At 37.8% G+C, this 23525-nt stretch overlaps 1 protein-coding gene across 9 annotated transcripts in view; it reads left to right on the forward strand.

Moving 5' to 3' along the window:
• The first annotated feature begins 901 nt into the window (after nucleotides 1-901).
• Nucleotides 902-23525, forward strand: part of Epb41l5 (erythrocyte membrane protein band 4.1 like 5) — a 167278-nt gene continuing 144654 nt past the window's right edge. For 5 of the 9 annotated variants that reach the window (XM_004836051.3, XM_021236549.2, XM_087198126.1 and 2 more), the window contains exons 1-3: nucleotides 902-1108; nucleotides 9179-9367; nucleotides 18762-18866. In XM_004836051.3, coding sequence (XP_004836108.1) covers nucleotides 9188-9367; nucleotides 18762-18866 — 285 coding nt within the window. In that variant the 5' untranslated portion in view covers nucleotides 902-1108; nucleotides 9179-9187. Of the gene's footprint in view, nucleotides 1109-1311; nucleotides 1554-2316; nucleotides 2456-9178; nucleotides 9368-12446; nucleotides 12580-18761; nucleotides 18867-23525 lie in introns of those variants that run through there. The other 4 variants (XM_087198107.1, XM_021236546.2, XM_087198138.1 and 1 more) reach the window with 4 other exon arrangements.

Genomic DNA, 23525 nt, shown 5'->3' on the forward strand with positions numbered 1-23525 from the left:
TTGTTTTTATCTTTTTTGAAACAGGACTTAAACTTCTGATTCTCCTGCTTCAGCTTTCCAAGAGCTGGAATTAGAGGCAAGAGCCACATGGCTAGCTCCCAGGACAGATTTTTGTTCTTCTTATCCAGAACACAGCAGGCACTTAGATAAATTATCTGAAGAATGGATGGATAGAATGCTGTTTTGTCACAGAAGACAGTGACTACACTACGTTAAATAGCAATCTTTTCTTTCCCTTTCCCAGCTTTATTTTTCTTCATAATACTTATCACCACTTGACACATATTTGTTTACTGTGTCTCTTTTTGAGTTAAAATTCCTTTAACAGAAGGGATCAAATCTATTTTAATCCCCAGGACAAGGGATGGGAGAGAAAGCATACATAAGTAAATATTTAAAGAATGAATCGTTTGTTTTTCTTTTCTCTTTGTGGTGCTGGGTATTGAACCCAAGGCATTAGCACTGAGCTACATTCCCAGCCCTTCTTATTTATTGTTTCTATTTTGAGATAAGGTCTTTCTAAATGTCCAAATTGCCCAGGCTAGGCTCGAACTTGTGACCTTCTTGTCTCATCCCTATAGAGTGTTGGGACCATAGGCATTCACCACCACGGCCGGTCGAATTAATTAAAGGAATGGGTGAATTAATCCAACAGCTCAATTTCTAGGCACTTTACGGTGTCTAGATGGCAGTGACAGCCACCTTCCTGATAGGACTAACGTGGTTGTTATTTGTGGACTCGTGCCTGCTTTAGGGGCAAGGTCTGACAAACTCCACTGGGTTTTTGTAGCGCCTTTTGGGCGGCCACAGCTTGGCGTCGCCGGTTTAACCCGAATTTCTTACAGCGGGGTAATTTCCGGGGCGGTGGCATTGCCCATTTAAGAGCCCAGAGCACCGCCCTACGGGCGGAGCTTAAAGGGGGCTTTAAGGGGAGGGCCCGAGGACGGCCAGGGTCCTCCGGGGATTAGCGCTGGGTGGGCGAACCCAGTGTGCCGCCATTTCTTGGTGTTCTCTGAGGAGCCCCTTCCTCATTCTCTCTCGGGAGTTTTCCTCTCTGGTCGCCGGTGCCCCGAGGCCCCCTCACTGTCGACCGTCGTCCTCAACCCAGGTAAGCGCCAGGTCTGGCGGCCGGGTTGTGCGACCCCTCCTCGCCCGCGCCTGGTGGGGCTGCCTCGACCCTGGTGACGGCCGGGGGCTGCACTGGGACGCGGGCAGGCCGGTGTTCCCCGCGGGTCGACCCCTTATGAAACCCGCCGGAGGGGAGGGGCGTCGACGGCCAATGGGGCAGGGCGGCTGGGTTTCGGGCGATACCGCCGCGCGGCCGGGTTAATGTTTGCGGCGCAGCGCTCCCGGCTCTGTCCGGCGCGCTGGGCAGCCAGGCGTCGTGGGAGGGGCTCTGGGCACCCTCACCTACGGGACGCGGCAGCCGTCCAGCCGGCGGGGGGAAAGCACCTCGAGTTTGTGTCGAGGTCTTAGAACGAACACCTGCATGGGTTTTCAAGCTGACCTGCAATTGAGTAACACTTCCGCCGCTTGGAAATTGTAGGAGGCAGGTGTGTTTCTGGGAGTGGCGAGGGGTGCAGGCCCTCTCCGCCCCCACCTGTGGCTTTGGTGGTGTTAATGATGGGTTTTTTGGTGGGTAAACGTAAATTGTATCTTTATAGTTAGTCTTATAAATTTTACTTAAAGAGAAGACCCACTTCTTTTTAAACTGTTGGGAAATATTTTAAACTAATTTCAAAAAAGATTTTTTTTTAAGGTAGGGAAAAATACTCATAACTACTCCCCCCCCTCCCCCCAACTGGTGTTTGAAACCGGAGCATTCGCCCTGAGCTACATCCCTAACCCTTTTAAATTATCTCTGAGACAAGATCTCGCTAAGTTGTCCAGGTTGAGGTGGAATTTGCGATCCGCCTGCCTACTTCCACAGTGCTGGGATTACAGGCGAGCGCTACGCCTGGATTCATAACTAGGTTTATAATGTAACACAATTCCAGTAACTACATTAGTAACATAATCTTTTGTTGAACGCTGTTTATTATAGTGTATTACTTGGACATATTAAGATAGTTTGCAAGATTTTTTTTTTTTTACACAGTTACCTCCTTAGAAAACATAATTTCGCTGGTGTTGAATTACTCCCTTTATATTTATTGGGATTACTGAAAGAAGAGATGTTTCTGTCTTAATGCCATTTGCTCTAAACTGGTATACTGATTTATCAAAAAACAGTTACCAGGTTGTGGTTACTATTATGCATGCGTATACTCATTTCATGATAAACTTTGGAGTTGGGGATTTTTTTTCTTTTTGCAGGGCTGGGATTTAAACCCAGAAGCACTCTACCACTGAACTACATCTCCAATCCTTTAAATAATTTTTTTGAGACAACGTCTTGCTGTGTTGCTCAGGCTGGGCTCCGGTTTGTGGTCCTCCTCAATACCTGGGATTACAGGCATGTGCACTTGAGTGTATTGATTTACTTCGGGTTTACATTTCTGTGAAAAGGAAATCATTTTTTAATTATTGAAACTTTAGAAATTAATTTTTTTTTTTGGTACCGGCGATCGAACTTGGGTCCTTGCGCTTGCGCAGCAGGCTGTGAAACCACTGAGCTAAATCCCTGGCCCTAGAAAGTAATTATTATTATTTTTTTTTGGTACTGGGGATCGAACTCGGGTTCTTGCGTTTGCGCAGCAGGCGGCGAAACCATTGAGCTAAATCCCCGGCCCCTAGAAAGTAATTTTTAACTTAGCTCTGTGATCCAAAATTTCCATTGTATCATTTTGTGTTGTCATGCTAACTCTTGGGTCAGAGTAGTGAACTAGTCAGACTAGGTCCCTGTCACTGTCCCCTCCTTGCGTTTTGGTGTGGGAAGTAGCCAGTAAAATAAGTAATTAGATTTTTAATTATGGCTTCTTTATGTTTTAGCCTAAGAGTACCACAGGACCACCTAGTTTAGACTGGAAGTGCTTTTCTGAGAAAAAGTCATTTCACCTTAAGTATAAGGTTAGCATATTAATTCTATTCCCTTCTTTACACTTTCAGTTTCTCACACTAGAGAAACTATTTGGTATTTACACATGTGTCTTATTTATTTTACTTAAGAGTATCGCCTCAATGTGCATCCATTTAGCAATAAATGTCTCTAATTTCTCATTTTTGATGGTTGAGTAGTACTCCATTTTATTTTTTAAAAAACCACATTTTCTTTATCCAGTCTCCAGTTGATGGGCACTTGGGCTGTTTCCATGGAATTAATAGGAGAAAATGAAAAAAAGGAAACAAAGTCTTTGTAAATAGGGAGGGATGGAGGGGTTGAACGGAGGGCAGGGGAAGGGGGAAAAAGTGAGAGTATGTAAAGGTGCATATCTCCAATGATGAATGTCATTATACACCTAAAATGTACCAATAAAAGGATATACAAAAAAAAAGTATAAGGTTAGCTATGTGGAAGTGGAGAAGATGGTCAGAGAGATAAGTGGGAAAAAATTATTCTAGAAAGATGGAATTAGGTTTTTAATTACAACTTCTTTATGTTTTACACTAAGAGTACCATAGTGCCACCTAATTTAGACCAGGAGTGCTTTTCTGAGGAAAATTCATTTCACCTATAAATAGAAGGTTAGCTTTGTGAAGGAGGAAATGGACAGAGAGGTAAAGTGGAAAAAGATTATTCCAGAAAGATGGAACACCTAATGAAAAAAGGTTTGGAATTGAAAAGACTCTTGGACTGAACAGAGTACAGTACTGAAGGAGAAGAACAACTGGAGTGGGCAGCCATAAGGGTTAGGCAGATAGGAGGACCCGAGTCAGAAGGCTGGCCAATTAAAGGTTGGGCAGCCAGTCAAGCTGGCTGCAGCTTGAAGAATGGAATTGTTGGGGATTGGGAACGGAGAATATAGGGGTTTTTTCCCCAAGCCTCCAAAGCTTTTGTTGGTTAATGATTAGTCATATATTCTTAGGATCTCTGGATTGACCATGTTAGAGAGAATGGCTCATGACAGTTTACATGTCCTTATAGTCCAAGTGAGAGAATCCTATCCCAACATGGAATAATACTATTTTCATATTTTTCTGTGATTTGATTTTTCACTTACAAATTCAGTCAATATCTAAGTCAACTATATTTTTAAAACAAGAGCAGAACTATGTTGTATAGGATTGTACGTACCATAACTTCTGTAACTCTACGCTTTCTGATGGCTGTATTTAAAATTTTTCTTTGTCACATATTATACTCTGAAAAATCCTTCTTACAACTTAGAGCACATATGTGACTTTCTTTAGGCCTTTCTACCAAAAAAGAATTGCTCTGTGAAAGGCTATTTTAAAATATTTTTTCTTTTTGTTTTTCTCTCTTTTTTGCTTTTCCCCCTTTTGATAGTACTGGGGATTGAACCCAGTGAGCACTGAGCTACATCCCAGGCTTTTTCTTTCTTTTTTTTCAAATTTTTAGACAGAGTCTCACCAAGTTGCCTAGACTGACCTGAAAATGTGATCCTCCTGCCTCAACCTCCCAAGCAGCTGTGATTATAGGCATGCACTGCCACACCATGCCATGCACAGCTTCCATGTTAACGTTTTTAACAGCACATTCAAATTTTAATGATTTTTTTTGTTTGTTTTTGTTTTTTGAGACAGGGTCTCACTGTGTGGTTCATACTGGCCTTGAACTCCCTGTGTAGCCTCGGCTGGTCTCAAACTCCAGGGATCCTCCTTGCCTCAGCCTCCTGAGTGCTGGGATTACAGAGTGCTGGAATTACAGGCATGCACCACCATGCCCAGCTTAATGATGTTTTAATGATACCATTTTTTAATGATAAAGAGGATAGCATATGCAAGTGATTGTTTTTCTCACATCTTTTTTTAACATTGACTGTCTTTAGAGACTTAAGTGAAACGCAGTATCTTTTATTTATTTTTTAATTTTTTTGAGACAGGGTCTTTCTATGCAGTTCAGACTGGCCTTGAACTCACTATGTAGCCCAGGCTGGCCTAAAATTCACAGTAATCCTCCTGCCTCAACCTCCAGAGTGCTAGGATTCTTTTATTTTTTGAGATAAAGAGTCTTCCTATGTTATCCAGGCTGGCCCTGCTCAAACAGTGCTCTAGTCTCACCCCCAGGTAGGCTTTGTCTTATCTCCCTGTCTTTCTCTTTCTCTCTCTCTCTTTTTTCTTTTGGTGGCACTGAGGATGTAACCCAAGGCCTTATACATGTAGGCAAGTGTTCTATATCACTGAGCCACATCCCCAACACTGTCTTATTTTTTCATTTGGGTTTTCTTCATTACTGTTGGATATCTTTTCTTATAAATATCTTTTGTATATCTTTTTTTATTACCCTCTTTAGGTATCTTCCCCCCTCCCTTTTTGGTATTGAATTGTTTGCCTAAATGATTTGTAATAGTTGTTAAACTTCATATTGATCCTTGAGAAATTTTTTTCAGAAAGTCGTTTAAAAGCCTTCATCCTTCTAGTACTTTTCTAGTACTCATTTCTTTTTCACTTTAAATCTTTAGTCCATCTGTAATTTATTTTTATGTGAAGTGCTTTCATAGTTGTATAGTTACCTTTTGTGATACTAGCTTTCATCATTCAAAATGCGGTTATTAAAATTCTACACCTGAAAGCAAGCCGTATTTTTCTTTGACAGATTAACTCTATTTGTATAGTTAAATCTGTTTGCAAGGTGTCAAGATGATGTGAAAGTCAGAAAAATTACAATTAAGTTACCTCTGAAAAACAAGATTGTAGTGCATTTTGAACATTTTTCTTATAAATTCTTCTATTATGGAAGAAGTCAACATCTGTGAAAATAGAAGAGAGTACAGTGAACCCTGCATACCTGCCACCCAGTTTCAGTACTGATGCTGAGTTTGTTTCATCTCTGTGCTGACTTCATTCCCTTCCTTGTGGTTTGTTTTTGCTGTACTGGAGGTTGAATCCAGGGCTTTGCACTGAGCTACATCTCACATCCCTTTTTATTTTTTATTTTGAGATAGGGTCTCCCTAAGTTGTCCGGTCAAGACTTGAACTTGTGATCCTCCTGCCTCACTCCCCCTCCCAAGTGCTGTGATTACAGGTGTGCAGCACCACACCTGGCTGCCTTGTGTTATTTTGATGCAAATCCCAGACCTCACATTGTTTCTTCTATAAATATTTTGCTATGTTTCTTTAGAAGATAGAATGTGTGTGTGTTTGTATTACTGGGAATTGACTGCAGGGGCTTGCACATGCTAAGTAAGTGCTCTAGTACTGAGTTACATTCTTAGCCAGAGACCTTTTTTAAAAGATAATTTCAATGCCATGATTTTATGTAGAAGTGGCAGTAGTTCTTTATCATAATCCGGTCAGTATTACAATTTGTGTATAATTTTATTTCTTTGGGCGGTTCAAATGACAACTGTCATATTGCTAGTTTATTTACTCTCATAGCATGAAAACTTGTAAAATGAGAATGACAGTCTTCATAGTTGTTGAATTTGTATATGGTAGTGTTTAATATTTTGCTTCTATTTTTACCAGATTTATAAATGCATGTAGGTTAGAGTCAGTTGGTTTTGCATGATTTCTTAAAAACTATACATGACACCATGTGTTTGATCCTTTATTTTGAAATGATTTTATATTTTGTAGAAATTATACCTTTCACTTAGCTTTCCCCAGTGATAGCCTCTAACAATTTAAATAGTGTATTTAAATCAGGATCTAAATTCAGTTTATATATTACAGTTGATATGTATTTCAAGTTCTTTTTTTTCTTTTTCTTTTTTTTTTTTGGTGCTAGGGACTGGAGATTAAACCCAGGGCCTCACACAGGCTAAGCACACCCTTCACACCCTTAACTTCTGAGCAATACTGCCAACCTTAAGTCTTTATTTATTTTTTTTTTTTGCATTCAACTCGGGACCTTGCACTTGTGAGGCAGGCGGCAGCACCACTGAGTTAAATCCCCAGCCCTAAGTCTTTATTTTTAGTATCTGGTTCCTTCTCCACTTTTTTCTCTTGTAATTTATTTGTAAAATAAGATAAATTAAGTTTTAAAAAATGAATTCATGTTTTTCTGTATATGTTTCATTCAGCTTTTTTTTTTTAGCTGTGCTCTTTTAAAATTTTGTTATCTCTAAAATGTGAATTTTACATGAATAGTTCTGTAGCACAGTAGAGAAAGAAACCAAGATTAGAAAATCAGACTTTGAGTCCTCTTTATACAATATTCACCATTTATTAAATAATACTCATCAAAATAAGACAGTGTCTGAGAAATCTTTCTTAGGACCAGATAAGATTATTAAATATTTGTTGCTCAGGATTATGAATTGTTCTGGGTAGCTAGCTATTCAGAAGAGGGCTTGTGTCCTCATTGCTTATAATAAAGGAAACAGAGATGTTAGTGAATAATTATAATCTGATCGGTGAAGCAATAAAATATTTTCAAGGTTCAGTGGAATATGATGATGGGAATGACTGACATTTTGGATACCAAAGAATGTTTTCTGAGAGACAGATGGAGTTGAGTTAAAAGGAGTAAGTAGAAGGCTGGGGATTTAGCTCAGTGGTTTCGACACCTGCTGCACAAGCACAAGGTCCCGAGTTCAATCCCTGATACCAAAAAAAAAAAAAAAAAGGGAGTAAGTAGGGATTCACTGACATAAAGTCTTTCAGAAGTCAAGTGGCTAACAAGAATAGTCTTACTTAAGCAGGTGCAATGAGAATGGATAAGCTATTAAAGGAGTAATGCCTAGAAGACACGCTGGAGCAAGTGATGGACCAAGGTGTTATGTATGAGCATTTAGTAAACTGGAAAGCTATCTTTTAGTTATTTCCTTGGGAATAGTTTATGCAGAAGTATATATTGTAAAGTATTTGTGATAATCTTCAGTTTATAGATACAATACTTAAACTTTTTTTTGTTTCTTTGTTTGTTTTGGTACAGAGGATACAACTCAGGACCTTGTGCTTGCGAGGCAGGCTGCGGCACTACTGAGCTAAATCCTCAGCATTATTTATGTTTTAATTTGGCTGCTGCTTTTTTTTTTGTACTAGGGATCGAACTTGGTACCTTGTGCTTGCGAGGCAGGAGGCAGCACCACTGAGCTAAATCCCCGGCCTTATGTTTTAACATGGAAGTATGTTTATCTTAAAATTAGCTTTACAGTTTTTTATCAGAATTATAAACACATCCAGTTGAAAAGGTCATCTAATTTGGTAGTTTCTTTTGAAGAAAGAACTGTTCTAACTTCTATTGTTCCTCTCTCAGAAAACCACTTTCATGTTTTAATTCACATGCTTTTAATTGGTATGTTTTGACTTTTAAATTTTTTTTTTTTTTTTTTTGGTACCGGGGATCAAACCTGGGTCCTTGCACTTGCGCAGCAGGTGGCGAAACCACTGAGCTAAATCCCCAGCCCTTGACTTTTAATTTTAAGAATTATTTGAACTCTTGGAGACCAAGTCATGTAGTATACTTCGATTATTTTTCCTTTTCTGCACAATTTATTTTTCCTGGAGTGAAGTCATTGTCTTTTTAAATTTTATGTTTTGGCTTATTGTATGTACTTATTCTCAAACTCTGTTTATTATGCAAATTAAATGAATTAGGTTACCATGGCAACTTTGATTCTATGATGTTTCTGTTATGTGTTTTTTCAGCCTGTATTTGGTGTTTTCACGTAGCGTGCTATATTTTTTTAGATTATTAGTACCTATTTTAACTATTTTGCTTAACTTTAATGTTCTTAAAAGCCTTTAAACTTCAAGTTAAAGTAACCAATTTTTAAAAATACATTTTTTTAAATTGACACATTTGTTGTATACAGCATGATGTTTTGAAATATGTATAGAAAATTGGGAGCTGGGAGGCTGAGGAGGATCATGAGTTGGAGCCCAGCCTGGGCAGTCTAGAACTTAGCCAGATCCTGGGTTCAATCCCTGGTAACACACCAAAAAAAGAAAAAAAGTAGCCAATCAATTTTTTTTTTTTTTTTGGAACCAGGGATTGAACTCGGGTCCTTGCGATTGCAGGGCGGGTGGTAGAACCACTGAGCTAAACCCTTGACCCTCAATTTTAATTATTTTTCAATTTAATGTTCATAGGACTTTACTAAATAGTACTATTTTCTGACAAGTTGTGGAGAGGCTGTTCCTGATGTTATCTTATTCTGTCTGGTTTTAGAGTGACAAAATGCTGAGCTTCCTACGTAGAACTCTGGGGCGCCGCTCCCTGCGTAAACACGCTGAGAAAGAACGACTCAGAGAGGCACAACGAGCTGCCACACACATTCCTGCATCTGGAGATTCTAAATCAATCATCACATGTCGGGTGTCCCTTCTGGATGGTACTGATGTTAGTGTGGACTTGCCGGTATGTAGATCTTGCCGAGCTGCAGATTCTGTATGAGATTACTACTGTCTTTTTTTCAGCTTTCTGTTGATGATAATTTCCTGGGGGAATTAGTGTGAATCAGGCACTGTAATATTCAGGGACATGGATCAGGTAACCTTAGGCCAAACGTACCTACAATAATAGTATATCTCTCTGGAGTTATTGCATTTACTTGAAACATTTGAATGAGAATGCAGGTGTTGGTATGAATTAAACTCATATGTGTTTGTGTGTTCTCAATGGTAGGAGTACATAGTATAATCTAGTGGGTCTCTCACAATCCTTGTTAAGCAATTTTTTTTTATTGGTATTGGGGATCGAACTGGAACCTTGCGCTTGCAAGATAGGCGGTGGAACCACTGAGCTAAATCCCTGGCCCTGTTAAGCAATTATTAAAGCAGTGAGAATCTTTGGGAACCATAATGATTAATGTATACTATAAGACTTTCGGTTCCTTATACTTCTCTGTGTTTTTCAGAATTCCTTTTATTTTCCCTTAAATTAAAATAGGTACTTCCTTTAGTTTGGTGTGTTTGAAGAAATTTTAATGAAATGAAGTGAGAAAGAGGATTTTCTTCATACTACTCAGATTTGATTGCTTGTCCCTTTGCTACCAAAGTAGCGCATTATAGGTTTTTTCATAACACTATCATCTTTATTTCAAAACAGGATATTTTAATTATTTTTCCATTGTGAATATGTTTTAGTTTTTTCAGTTACAAATGCATAATCATAATTCACAGTGTGTAACAATCCAATATGTTTGAAAGGGGATTAGTTTATTTCTTACAGGCCTTTTTAGAGGGAGGGAGAAGAAAGCATTTGAATTTCTTTCTGAATTATTTACTAGTACCAAATCTTTTATGTCTTTGTTCTGTACTCAGAGATTTCATATAAATTGTGAGATTTGACATGAGCTTCATTGGATGTTCCTTGATGCTGTTTCTCCCCACAAACTTTCTAGTACTAATACATTTATCTGAAATTCAATTTAACAAGTCTCTTTGTGCAGGATGAGAGCCTAGATCAGTGATGGCGAACCTTTTAGAGCTTTTAATGATAATAAGCAGCCAGCTGCAGCATGCCTGTCATAGGTTTGTCACCACTGGACTAGATATTGTTGAAATATGTAATTGAATAAGCTCTGGAAAGTCTTAGACCAGATATAAGAATTTAAGGAATTGGTTAGCTTGTTTAAAAGAATATTCTGAATATACTAGTTATATACATTATACATTTAAACATATTAGAATATAAAATTAAGGATTCATGATTTCTTGAAATGTTTTGAAGTTGTGTGTGTTTGTTATCTTTGCACATTGGACTGCACAGTTTTGGGGGTTTGATTCTGTAAAACATTAAGACATGTAAGTTTTTTCCATTTTAGGGCTTCTTGAGGGTTTATAAGACAGTCCAACGAGATACTTTGTGAAGTTTTCATATTTATTATTTGATAAGAATCTTGAGAGTTTTGTGTACTGTCATATTAAAATGTCATTAGCTGTGTAATAAAAAGCCTGGCATTGCTATATGAGAGCTTGGAAAATAGTTCTTTCTTAATGTTTAAAGTATGGAATGTGGTTAAAGAACTGGATATTAGATTTAAAAAAAATAAAGTATGGAGTCTTAGGAAGACTTAGGGTGGAGTCTTAGGGTTTAAAGTATGGATAGGCTGATACTAGGAGAATTTGCAAAGAAACGTTTTGAAAAGGCAGTGTTGTGTGGAGGAGAAATATCGTTAGGCTTTAAATTGGTGGAACAAATGTGTAGGTACTGGTGTACGATGGTTTCCTAAACTTGGTTTGTTTAGCAGAGTATATGTGATGGTTAATCAAGTCCAGAAATGCTGGCTGGCCTGTTATGGGGAAAATTGCAGAGAAACAGCCAAAGTTTTAAATCTAACTCCTTGTGGAACAAGAACAATTGCCTTTTTAGCCCTGCAGATGAAATCTTAGTAACCTAACTCTAGGTACTTGGATGGATGTAAAATGGACATTGGCCCACCAGTTAAACTATTATTAATAGGAACCTATAGGCCAGAGGATTTTTTTTTTCTTTAAAAAATTTTTTTTTTCCTTTTCCATTTTAATTTTCACCCAGTTCAGTATGATATCCTGGGAGATTTAGAGATGATTTTGGAAATTGAATGAAGCACATATTCATTTCCTATGAGAATTAGGGTCACTAATGATTATAGCTAGCTAGCCTGAAACTAAGATGATTGCCTGGGTATTATATAAGGGATTATCTATGATTAGAGTAATTTAAACAATCTGTGGGCTTCAGATTAATAAAATTAATATATATCAGTAGTAATGGTCTCCCCCCCCTTCCCCCCTTTGGTGGTACTGGGGATTGAATCTAGAACTTCTCAAATTTAAAATTTTATTTTCAGATAAGAGTCTTAGCCGGGGATTTAACTCAGTGGTTCCACCACCTGCCTCACAAGCGCAAGATCCCAAGTTCGATCCCCAGTACCAAAAAAAAAAAAAAAAAAAAAGAGTCTTAGTAAGTTGTCAAGGTTGGGCTCAAACTTGGAATTGTCCAGCCTCAATCTCCTAAATAGCTTGGATTACAGGAATATGCTACCACACCTGGCTAATAATGATCATTTCAACTCCTGTTCTCTTTTCCTCTCAAATTGGGGAAGGGACTTAAATACTTATTATTTTCTTCTCTTCCATTTCTTTTCCCTTCCCCCCCCTTCTTTCCCTTCTTTTAGCTAAATACAGTAACAATGCCTTTCCTGAATGACAAAGGCATCAGAGAGAAATTTCTAACTCTTTAATTTTTAAACTTTGTCTTTGAAAATGCTGTTGTAAACTCTTTGGATTAATTTGAGAGTTAAGTATTGCTTATTAAATAGCCTATTGTGTAAAATTCTACATCTTCTAAGTTTTAAATTAATACAAAATACTTTTATTAACCAATAGATCATAACTTTTATATACATACTTTACTACTAGAGATACTTAATACTTTAAATTTGTAGCCTATGTGTAGTTAAACTTACAAATGCAATATTTCCTCCCATTAACTATGTTTTCACTTTCTGCAGTTTTTACAGATGGTCACCATTATGCAAAAATATTAAATGGAATATTCCAGAAATAATTGGCAACTCTTATTACAGTACACTGATATAACTGTTATTGTTAATCTCTACCTAATTTTCAAGAACAACTGACATGGTATGCATATTAGCTTTCTTGTTGGTAGACACAATACCCAACACCCATGATTTAAAGGGGGAGAGATTTACTTTTGCTCACAGTTTTGTGGAATTCAGTCCATGGTTAGATGGCTTGAAGGTAGGAACATTATGGCAAAAGGGCATGGTGGAATAAAGCTGCTCAGTTCATTGTGTTTGGGAAGCAGAATAGCAGACTGTGCTAAAGAGGAATGAGTGAAGTATCATAAATAGTACTCAAAATCGTGCCTAACATCACATGGATGATGCCAAGGTCTGCTGTCAGTGGAAGGGGTAGTCAGGTACTCTTGGACCATGGCTGCAGTGCCCTCTGAGTGCCTGGATGACTGAGCATGGTGAAGTGAATCCTGGAGAATGAAATCCCTAGGTTGCTCTTCTGAAGCAGGGGTCCCAGGAACACTATTTTTTTTTTTTTTGGTACTGGGGATCGAACTCAGGTCCTTGCGCTTGTGGAACAGGTGGTGGAAACACTGAGCTAAATCCCCGGCCCATGGAACACTATTCTCAAGTGAAAGATTGACAACTTTTGTACCCTTGACTTGCAGTGGGTGGGGTCTTGCTGATTCCTGAGAAGCCCTCAAAGTATCTTTCTTTTTGTCCCTGTACAAAGTGCTTGCTTTCTTTTTAATGGCATTAAATCTTTTTAGCAGCCACACTTCTTTTGGCCCCAAATTTATGCATGGTTCTTTCTGGTCCACAATTTGTTCAAATTTTCCTGATCTGCTTTTGCCCCTCATACTCACTATAAATCTGACTAAAAGCAGCCAGTACCCATGCCACAGCCTGAATACTGGGCTGTCTTGAAATTTTCTTCTACCAGTCTCCTACAAAGCCATAGGGCATGGGCAAAAGGTAGACAGATTATCTGTCAATGTGACACATACACCCTCTAGTACAACTGCCAGTGGAGTCCTTCTACCCAACTGAAACTTTCTAAACCTGGCCTTTATTCTCTGCATTCCCATTAGTATTCTGATCTTCTGAGTTCTGACCAGAATCACCATCAGTCTCTGTTAACAGCATTCTAGGGCTTCTCTAGCTGGCATCTCCAAACCTTTCCAGACTCCTCCTGCAAACCAGTTCCAAAGTACATAAACCACAAATACAGTCACAGCAATGACCTTACGTCTCTGGTACAATTTTCCATCATAGCTTTTCCATCGTTGCACACAATACCTAACATTCACAACTTATAGGAGGGGAGGTTTAATTTGGCCCACAGTTTTAAGGAATTCAGTCCATGGTCAGCTGGCTCCAAGGCAAGAATGTCATGGCAGGAGGGTATGGTGGAGCAAAACTACTCAGTTCATGGTGGCTGGGAAGCAGAGCAAGGGAACGGTACCAGAGGAACAGGCAAGGGACCACATCTTACCTGAGGCCACACCTCCATGACCAATCCAGACACAACAGGACAGTGCTCTACTAATCTACTAGACATTTCTTAATCCATAAAAGGTGATGTATCAGGACTAATAGTCACAGATGGCCATAAAAGAAATGAAGTATTGACACCTGTTATAACATGAATGAATTTTGAAAACATTTGGAAGTGAAGAAATCAGGCATAAAATACCCATTTTTCTTTTTTGCCTGTTTACAAAATTTTACTTTTACTAGTACATGTTTGTAGTACATAATGATTACATTTATCATAGAGAGTTGGTACATGTACATAACACATCGTCTTTTTATGTCCCCTTCTCCCCTCCTTCCCATTTGATTCCATTCTTAAGAAAGTCCAAACTAGGTAAATCTGTAGGAATAAAAAGATTAGTGGTTACTTGGGGCAAATGCATAATACCTGACAGGAATAATATGGGACAATTGCTGTAGCATATGGGGTTTCTTGAGGTGATAAAATGTTCTAAAATTGAGTTTGGTGATGATTGTACGTATCCGCGGATATATTGTAGTCCATTAAATTATATAGTTTTATGGATGGATGTTTTGTGAATTATATTTTAATAGAGTTCTACTGAAAAGAGAATGCAGCAAGTATTTCTGTTTCCACTGATTTTTTAATAGTCAAAAAGCATGATAAAACTGACTTAACAGGTTTAATTTATAGGGGGGCATGTTTGATTTATTGCAGAAAAAAAATACAGGCCTCAGGAATGCTGCTGTATTCTTCTGGGGTGAGGTGGAATCTCAGTGTTGTTTTCATCTGCATCTCTCGAATAACCAGTGAGGTTGAACATTTTTTCATATATTTATTTGCTGCTTTTACTTCTTTGTCTGAGAAATATCTGTTCATTTCAAAAGACCAGTTTTGAATTGGGTCTTTGAATTTGGGGGTTCTGATTTTTTTCATTTCTTTATATATTCTGGATAGTAGTCCTTTGTCTAAGGTATAGTTGCTGAAAATTTTTTCCCACATTGTAGGTTGTCTGTTAGCTCTGTTGGTGGTTTCTCTTGCAATGCAGAAGCTTTTTAATAAGATAAGATCCCAGTTTTTGATTCTTTGTGCAAGTTCCCATGCCACTGAGGTTTTGTTCATAAAATCTTTACCTATACCAATATCTTCAAGAGTTCTACCTAACTTATCTTCCAGCAAATTTAGTGTTTCTGTCCTAATATTTAAATCTTTAATCCACTTTGATCTTAATTTGGTGCATGGTGATAGGCATGGGTCAAGTTTTAATTTTTGGCAGATTGAAATCCAGTTTTTCCAACACCATTTGATAAATAGGCTATCTTTCCTCCAATGAGGGTGGTTGGCTCCTCTGTCAAAGATGAAGTGGCTGAGCATATCTGCAGTTGTTTCTGCATCTTCTAATCTATTCCACTGATCCTCAGATCTGTTTCTTTGCCAATACCATGCTGTTTTTATCACAGTAGCTTTGTAGTATAGTTTCAAGTTGGGGATTGTAATACCCCCAGCCACGTCTCTGTTGCCTAGAATTGCTTTTGCTATTCTAGGTCTCTTCTGGTACCAAATGAATTTTTGGATTGTTTTCTCTAGTTCTGTGAAGTATATTGTTGGAATTTCAATCGGGATTGCATTGAACCTATATAATAGTTTTGGAAGTATGGCCATTTTCACTATATTGGTTCTTCCTATCCAGGAACAAGGGATGTCTTTCCATTTTCTTATATCCTCCTCGATCTCCTTTTTCAGAGTGCTGTAGTTTTCAGTGTAGAGGTCTTTTGCTTCCTTTGTTAGATTGATTCCTAGATATTTCATTTTTTTGGATGCTATTGTAAAAGGAATTGTTTCCCTAATTTCTCTCTCAGTGAGTCTGTTATTTGTGTATAAAAAGGCTATTGTTTTTTGAGTGTTGACCTTATATGCAGCTACTGTACTGAATCTGTCAATTAAGTCTAGAAGTCTTTTGGCAGAGTATTTTGGGTCTTCTATGTAAAGTATCATATCATCAGCAAATAATGACAGTTTAACTTCTTCCTTTCCTATTTTTATTCCTTTTATTTCTCTAATTGCTGTGGCTAATGTTTCAAGAATAATATTAAACAGGAGTGGTGATAGTGGGGATCCTTGTCTTGTTCCTGATTTTAGCATGAAAGTTTTCAGTTTTTGACCATTTAGTATGATGCTGACTGTTGGTCTTTCCTAGATAGCCTTAATCAAGTTGAGATAAAGACCTTCTATTTCAGTTTTCTGTAGGGTTTTTATCATGAATGGGTGTTGGATTTTGTCAAATTCCTTTTCTGCATCTATTGAGATGATCGTATGGTTTTTGTCATTAACTCTTAATATAGGGTATTGCATTTATTGATTTATGAACATTGAACCATCCTTGCATCCCTGGGATAAATCCGACTTTGTCAGGGTGTATGATCTTCTTGATGACTCTCTGTATTCTATTTGCCAGTATCTTGTTGAGGATTTTTGCATCAATATTCATTAGGGAGACTGTGTTTCTCTTTTTGTGTTGGGTCTTTTCCTTGGTTTTGGTTTTTTTGTTTTTGTAACGGGGATCGAATTTCTCTGGTTTTGGAATCAAAGTAACACTTGCTTCCAGGAATGAATTTGGAAGCCTTGCTTCCCTTTCAATTTCCTTTATGAGTTTAAAGAGTAATGATGATAGTTATTGTTTAAGTGTCTTGTAGAATTCAGCAGTGAAGCCATCAGGACCTGGGCTTTTTTTTGTTAGTAAATTTTTTATTACATTTTCAATTTCACTGATTGTAATTGGGGTGTTTAGAATTTCTATATCTTCTTCATTTAACTTTGGCAGTTCGTATGTATCTAGGAATCTGCCCATTTCTTCTGTGTTTTCCATTTATTAGAGTACAGGTTCTTGATGTAGGTATTGATGATGCTCTGGATTTCTTCTGCATCTGTTGTGACTTCACTTTTTTCATTCTTAATTGCATGGATTTGAGCCTTTTCTCTTTTTTGACAAGGTTACCTAAGGGTTTATCGATTTTATTTATTCTTTCGAAAAACCAACTCTTTGTTTCATTGATGTTTTGTATCATTCTCGTAGTCTTCATTGCATTGGTTTCTGCTCTGATCTTTATAATTTCCTCTCTTGTTCAAGCTTTGGGTTTGTTATGGTCTTCTTTTTCTAGGAGCTTGAGGTTCTGCATTAGATTATTTATTTGAGTTCTCTCAGTTTTCCTAATACAGGCATTCATTGCTATGAATTTCCCGTGTAGAACTGCTTACATTGTGTCCCATAGATTCCTGTATGTTGTACTGGCATTATCATTTACTTGTAGAAACTGTCTAATTTCTTCTTCAATTTCCTCTTTGACCCATTGGTTGTTCAGGAGGGTGTTATTTAATTTCCATGTTTTTGTAGGAGTTTTGCAGTTCTTTATGTCATTGATCTCCAGTTTTATTGCACTGTGGTCTGATAATATCCGGGGGTAACTTCAGCTCTTTTACTTACACCTGTCCTATGAACTAGCATGTGCTCTATTTTGGAGAATGACCCATGTGCAGCTGAAAAGAATGTGTATTCTGATTTTGTGGGGTGGAACACTCTGTAAACATCTATTAAGTCCATTTGTTCAATAGCTTGGTTCAATTCTAGAAATCCATTGTTAATTTTTTGGCTAGATGATCTATTTGTGATAATGGGGTACTGAGGTCCCCCACTACAATTGTATTAGTGATTATTTGGTTTTTCATGTCCATTAACATTTGTTTTCTATAGTTAGGGGCATTCATATTTGGTGCATATATATTTATGATTGTCATCTTTTCCTCTTGGACTGTTCCCTTTGCATGGATGTAGTGACCATCTTTGTCTCTCTTAATTAATTTTGGTTTGAAATCTACTTTATCTGCAAATAAGATTGCTACCCTTGCTTTTTTCTGGGTTCCTGTGGCATGGAGAGAATATTGAAGTAGAGGAACTTAGTCACTTTCTTGTCACTGAAGCAAATACCCAACATGCACAACTTTAAGGAAAGGTTTATTTTGGCTTACAGTTTCAGAATTTTCAGTCTGTGGTCTGCAGGCTCCATGACAATAACAGCATGACAGAAAGGCCTGCTAAGGATGAAGGATGCTTATGTCATTGAGGCCAGGAAGCAAAGAGAAAAGGGAGGGAGGGAGATTCACCCTCCCAGGTCACACTCTCAGTGATCTATCTCTAATCAGGCCCCACCTCCTAACAGCACTTTCAGCAGTGAACTCATTCATGGCAGGGCTTCAGTGATTCAGTCACCTTCGAAAAGCCCCACCTCTGAGTGGGTGAGAGTTTTGGGGATCATTCTTGATCTAAACCGTAGCAGGAACTATGTCTGCAAAACACAATGGGGACTGGGTGTAGGGGAGATTGAAGGACAGTTAAAAGGTATAGATTGATAATATAAAAAGTTTTTCTTCATAGAAAATAGCTAAGTCACAATTTAAATTTATGTAAGTGGGAGATACATGGATAGTGTGAAAACTGAGTATTTCAGCAATGCTTTTGCTCTATGGGTTTATATCTGTTACTAGTTAACTTACTAGAAAAGTTTTAAAGTTAGCTCTTGATTAATTTAAAATAGTAATAACATGAACCTTATACTTAGCATAAGTGACATGTTTTGATGAAAAATATTTTCTAAAATTACATTATCTTACCCGTCATCTACAACATAGTAATACTTTTGGTGTGGCAAGTAGTATTTTAAGACATCTTGTTGTTTCAGGCCTCTTGGTCCTCCAAACCACTTATTAATTAACTTATTTTCTTGCCATTTCAGAAAAAAGCCAAAGGACAAGAACTGTTTGATCAGATTATGTACCACCTGGACCTTATTGAAAGTGACTATTTTGGTCTGAGATTTATGGATTCAGCGCAAGTAGCAGTGAGTAAATTTTGGAGGTTACATTATGGAACAGGAATAGAAAATTTCATATGATATGCTAAGTATGAGAAAGCTACTTTTTCTTTCTTTCCCTTACTGGACATTGAACTCGGCCTTCACACTGAGCTACTGTCCACAGCCCATTTTGTATTTTTTATTTTGAGATAGGGTCTCACTAAGTTGCCCAGGTTGACCTTCAACTTGGAATCCTGCCTCAGGCCTCTAGGGATTACAGATGTGTACCACCATGTGCAGCAAAGGCTATATCCTATAGCCTTAATATAATATTATTTCATGTAATTTCCTGCTATCAGAACCTTTGACCCTTTGCTTAAAATCACCAAAAGTACTTATTAAGAGTAGGAATTCTGGCAGGCCTGGGGGCCAGCGAGCCACTTCGAGCCATCACCTTGTCTCCACTTGCCCCCACCCTCTGGGCCATGTCAGTCCCTGTGGCTCAGGTTCCTGGTGCAGGAGGAAAGGGAGCTTCCGTAGCACTGCCTCGAGCACCGAGGAGCATTGCCCCTCCAGCCCCGAGGAGGCGAGCCTCTTGGCCCACTGTAGCAGTGCCCCTGAGCACTGAAGAGCAGAGCCCCCCCCAGCACTGAAGAGGAGAGCTGCGTGGATGCCAGGAGCAACGCCCCCCCCCGCAGCTGATAGATTAATAACTACCACAAATTGTCATTTTCTAAGCTGTGCTTGATGCTGTTGTTGCTGCTGGATTGTATCACTTGAGCTAAGGTGTGATTGGTCTAATCAGTTGTCCTTCCTACTATACTGAAAATGAGATTACTAAGAGTCATTAGAGACTCAAAACCTAAAGACCAACTATATCTGAAAGACACCTCTGAGAAGCAGTCATTCTGTAAGGGCTCTAAATACAAGCAACAAAGACACTTAAAATAAGCAATATTGAAGTATCAACCCAGGAATTAAACCAAAACCAGTACCAACAATAAAAAAGGAGACACATAAGCAAGGTGCAAAGCCAGACTTCCAACTCACCAAAGGCAAATTCTGGGGGAAACGAGGTGGAAAAATCTGATAATTAACCATCTGGACACCCTGAACTGATAGCACAGAAAGTGACAAAACAGATAAACAAGGCTCTAGAGAAATTCAAAATAGAAATAATTTCCCAGATAACTACAGAGATGGTGAGCAGAGTGAAAGATGTGATTAGAGGCTCTAGAACAGAAACAGGTTAAAAAAAAAAAAAAAGTAGATGAGCTCAGAAACATACTGGAAGCCATGAATGCCCAGCATAGGAAAGAAATGGAAACCATGATCACCCAACAAAGGAAAGAAATGGAATCTGTGAAACAGATTCAAACAGATATCCAGAAGATTAAAAACTCTCTTGAAAGCATTTGCAGCAGAATGAGCCACTGTGAAGACAGAATTTCAGATATAGAAGACAGGAATGCAGTCAGTGACCATGAAAAGAGAGATCTCTTAAAAATAATAAGGGGCCATGAGAAATCGACCCAGCAGCTCCGAGATGACTCAATGAAGAATAATATAAGACTGATAGGAATCCACAAAAAAAAAAAAAAGGAGAAAGTGAAAATGACATAAAACTGTTCACAGAATTTATGACAGAAAACTTCCCAGAGCGAAAGAATTTGACATACAGATAAGTGAGGCATGTAGGACTCCAACTAGCCATGATAAAAAAAAACTACACCTAGATATATAATAATCAAGATCCTGGAAACCCAACAGAAGAACAAAATACTACAAGCAGTTAGAGAAAAGAAACAAATCACATACAAAGGAAATCCCATCAGAATAACGTCACACTTTTCAACACAAACCCTCAAGTCAAGGAGAGCCTGGAGTGAAGTATTTCAAGCCCTAAAAGAAAATAACCTCCAACCTAGACTGATGCATCCTGCAAAACTGTCTTTCAAAATTGATGGGGAAATACGATACTTCCATGACAAAGAACCACCTGAGAATCTTCGTGAGTACTAAACCAGCACTTCAAACAATTCTAAACAATATTCTAGAAAAAGACAATGAAGGTCACAACTCATGAGACCTAACAGAACAAATCCACCAGGCAAGGAAAGAAATTAAAAGGAGAGGAGGAAAAATTAAAAAAGAGCCAACAGCAGGAAAATAACATGACAAGGATAAGGCAGTACATATCAGTTATAACCATCAATGTTAACGGTCTCAATTCACCAATCAAAAGAGAGAGACTGGCAGAATGGGTTAAGAAGCAAAATCCAACAATATGCTGTATGCAAGAAACACACCTAGTTCAAAAAGAAAGTCATAGACTGGAAGTAAAAGGAATGGAAAACAGTTCTGCATGTGACATGAGCCCGGAAAAAAGCAGGGGTAGCTATTTTATTTGCAGACAAAGTAGATTTCAAATCAAAACTAAGAGAGACAAAACCACTACATCCTTGTAAAGGGAACAATCCAAGAGGAAGAGATGACAGTCATAAATATATATACACCAAATAGCAATGCCCCCAGCTATACAAAACAAACATTAATGGACATGAAAAACCAAATAAGCATTAATACAGTTATAGTGGGGGATGTCAGTACCCAGCTGTCACAAATGGACAGATCATCTAGTCAAAAAATCAACAACGAAATACTAGAACTGAACCAAGCTTAGAACAAATGGACTTAATAGATGTCTACAGTGTTCCATCCCATAATATCAGAATATACATTCTTTTCAGCTGCACATGGGTCATTCTCCAAAATAGACCACATGCTAGCTCATAGAACAAGTTTAAGTAAATGCAAAGCAATTGAAGCTATCACTTGTATGTTATCAGACCATGCTGCAGTTAAACTGGAGATCAATAGCATATGAAACTGCAAGAACTTCACAAACACATGGAAATTGAATAACACTCTCCTAAACAACCAATGGGTCACAGGAAATTAAAGAAGACATTAGACAGTTTCTACACTCAAATGATAATGGCAGTACAACATATAGGAACCTATGGGACACAATGAAAGCAGTTCTACTAGAAAAATTCTTAGCAGTTAATGCCCATACTAGGAAAACAGCGAGCTCAAATAAACAACCTAATGTTGAACCTCAACCTCTTAGGAAAAGAAGAGCAAGACAAACCCAAAGCTCATACAGGGAGGAAATTATAAAGATCGGAGCAGAAATCAATACAATGGAGACTAAGAGAACGATACAAAAAAAATCAACAAATGAAAGAGTTGGTTTTTTGAAAGAATAAATTAAATAGAGAAACCCTTAGGTAACCTTTTCAAAAAAAGGAAAGAAAAGACTCAAATCCATGCAATTAGGAATGAAAAAGGTGAGGTTGAAAAAGATCCAGCAGAAATCCAGAGGATCATCAATATCTACTTTGAAAACCTGTACTCTAATAAAATGGAAAACACAAAGGGACAGATTCCTAGATACCTATGAATTACCAAAGTTGAACGACGAAGATATAAAAATCCTAAAGGCCCCAATTACAATCAGTGAAATTGAAGACATAATTAAAAATTTACCAACAAAGAAAAGCCCAGGTACTGATGGCTTCACTGCTGAGTTCTGTAAGACATTTAGAGAATAAATATTGCTACTACTCTTTAAATTCTTCATTGAAATTGAAAGGGCAGCAGTACTTCCAAAATTCATTCCTGGAAACAAGCATTACTTTGATTCCAAAACCAGGAAAAGACCCAACCCAAAAAGAACTACAGGCCAATCTCAAAAATGAACATAGATGCAAAAATCCCCAACAAGATACTGGCAAACAATACATAGGGTCATCAAGAAGATCATACACCCTGATCAAGTTGGATTTATCCCAGGAATGCAAGGATGCTTCACCATACTTAAATCAATAAATGTAATACACTATATTAACAGAGCCAGGGACAAAAAACATATGATCATCTCAATAGATGCAGAAAAAGCATTTGACAAAATTCAACACCCATTCATGATAAAAACCCTACAGAAAATTGGAATAGATGGTCTTTATCTCATCCTGATAAAGGTTATCTATGGAAAATCAACAGCCAAAATCATACTAAATGGTCAAAAACTGAAGACTTTCATGCTAAAATCAGGAACAAGACAAGGATGCCCACTATCAACACTCCTATTGAATAGAGTTCTGGAAACATTAGCCACAGAAATTAGACAAGAGAAAGAAAAGGAATAAAGATAGGAAACAAAGAAGTTAAACTGTCATTATTTGTTGATACTCTAGACAGAAGACCCAAAAAACTCTGTCAAAAGACTTCTAGACTTAATTGATAGATTCAGTAGAGTAGCTGGCTACAAGGTCAACACTCAAAAATCAGTGGATTTCTTGTACACAAATAACAGTCACTGAGAGAAATTAGGGAAATAATTCCTTGCACAATAGCGTCCAAAAAATGAAATATCTAGGAATCTTACATCATGAAGGAAGCAAAAGACCTCTACATTGAAAACTAAAGCACTTGAAAATAAGAGGTTGAAGAGGATGTAAGAAAATGAAAAGACATCCCCTGTTCCTGGATAGGAAGACCCAATATAGTGAAAATGGCCATACTTCCAAAACTGCTGTACAGATTCAGTGCAATCCCAATTAAAATCCCAACAGTATATTTCACAGATAGAAAAAATAATCCAAAAATTCATTTGGAACCAGAAGAGACCCAGAATAG

This window comes from Heterocephalus glaber, unplaced genomic scaffold (assembly GCF_053883595.1).
Source record: "Heterocephalus glaber isolate CG9 unplaced genomic scaffold, H.glaber_assembly_v1.0 deba00000347, whole genome shotgun sequence".
NCBI classification, from domain to species: domain Eukaryota; kingdom Metazoa; phylum Chordata; class Mammalia; order Rodentia; family Bathyergidae; genus Heterocephalus; species Heterocephalus glaber.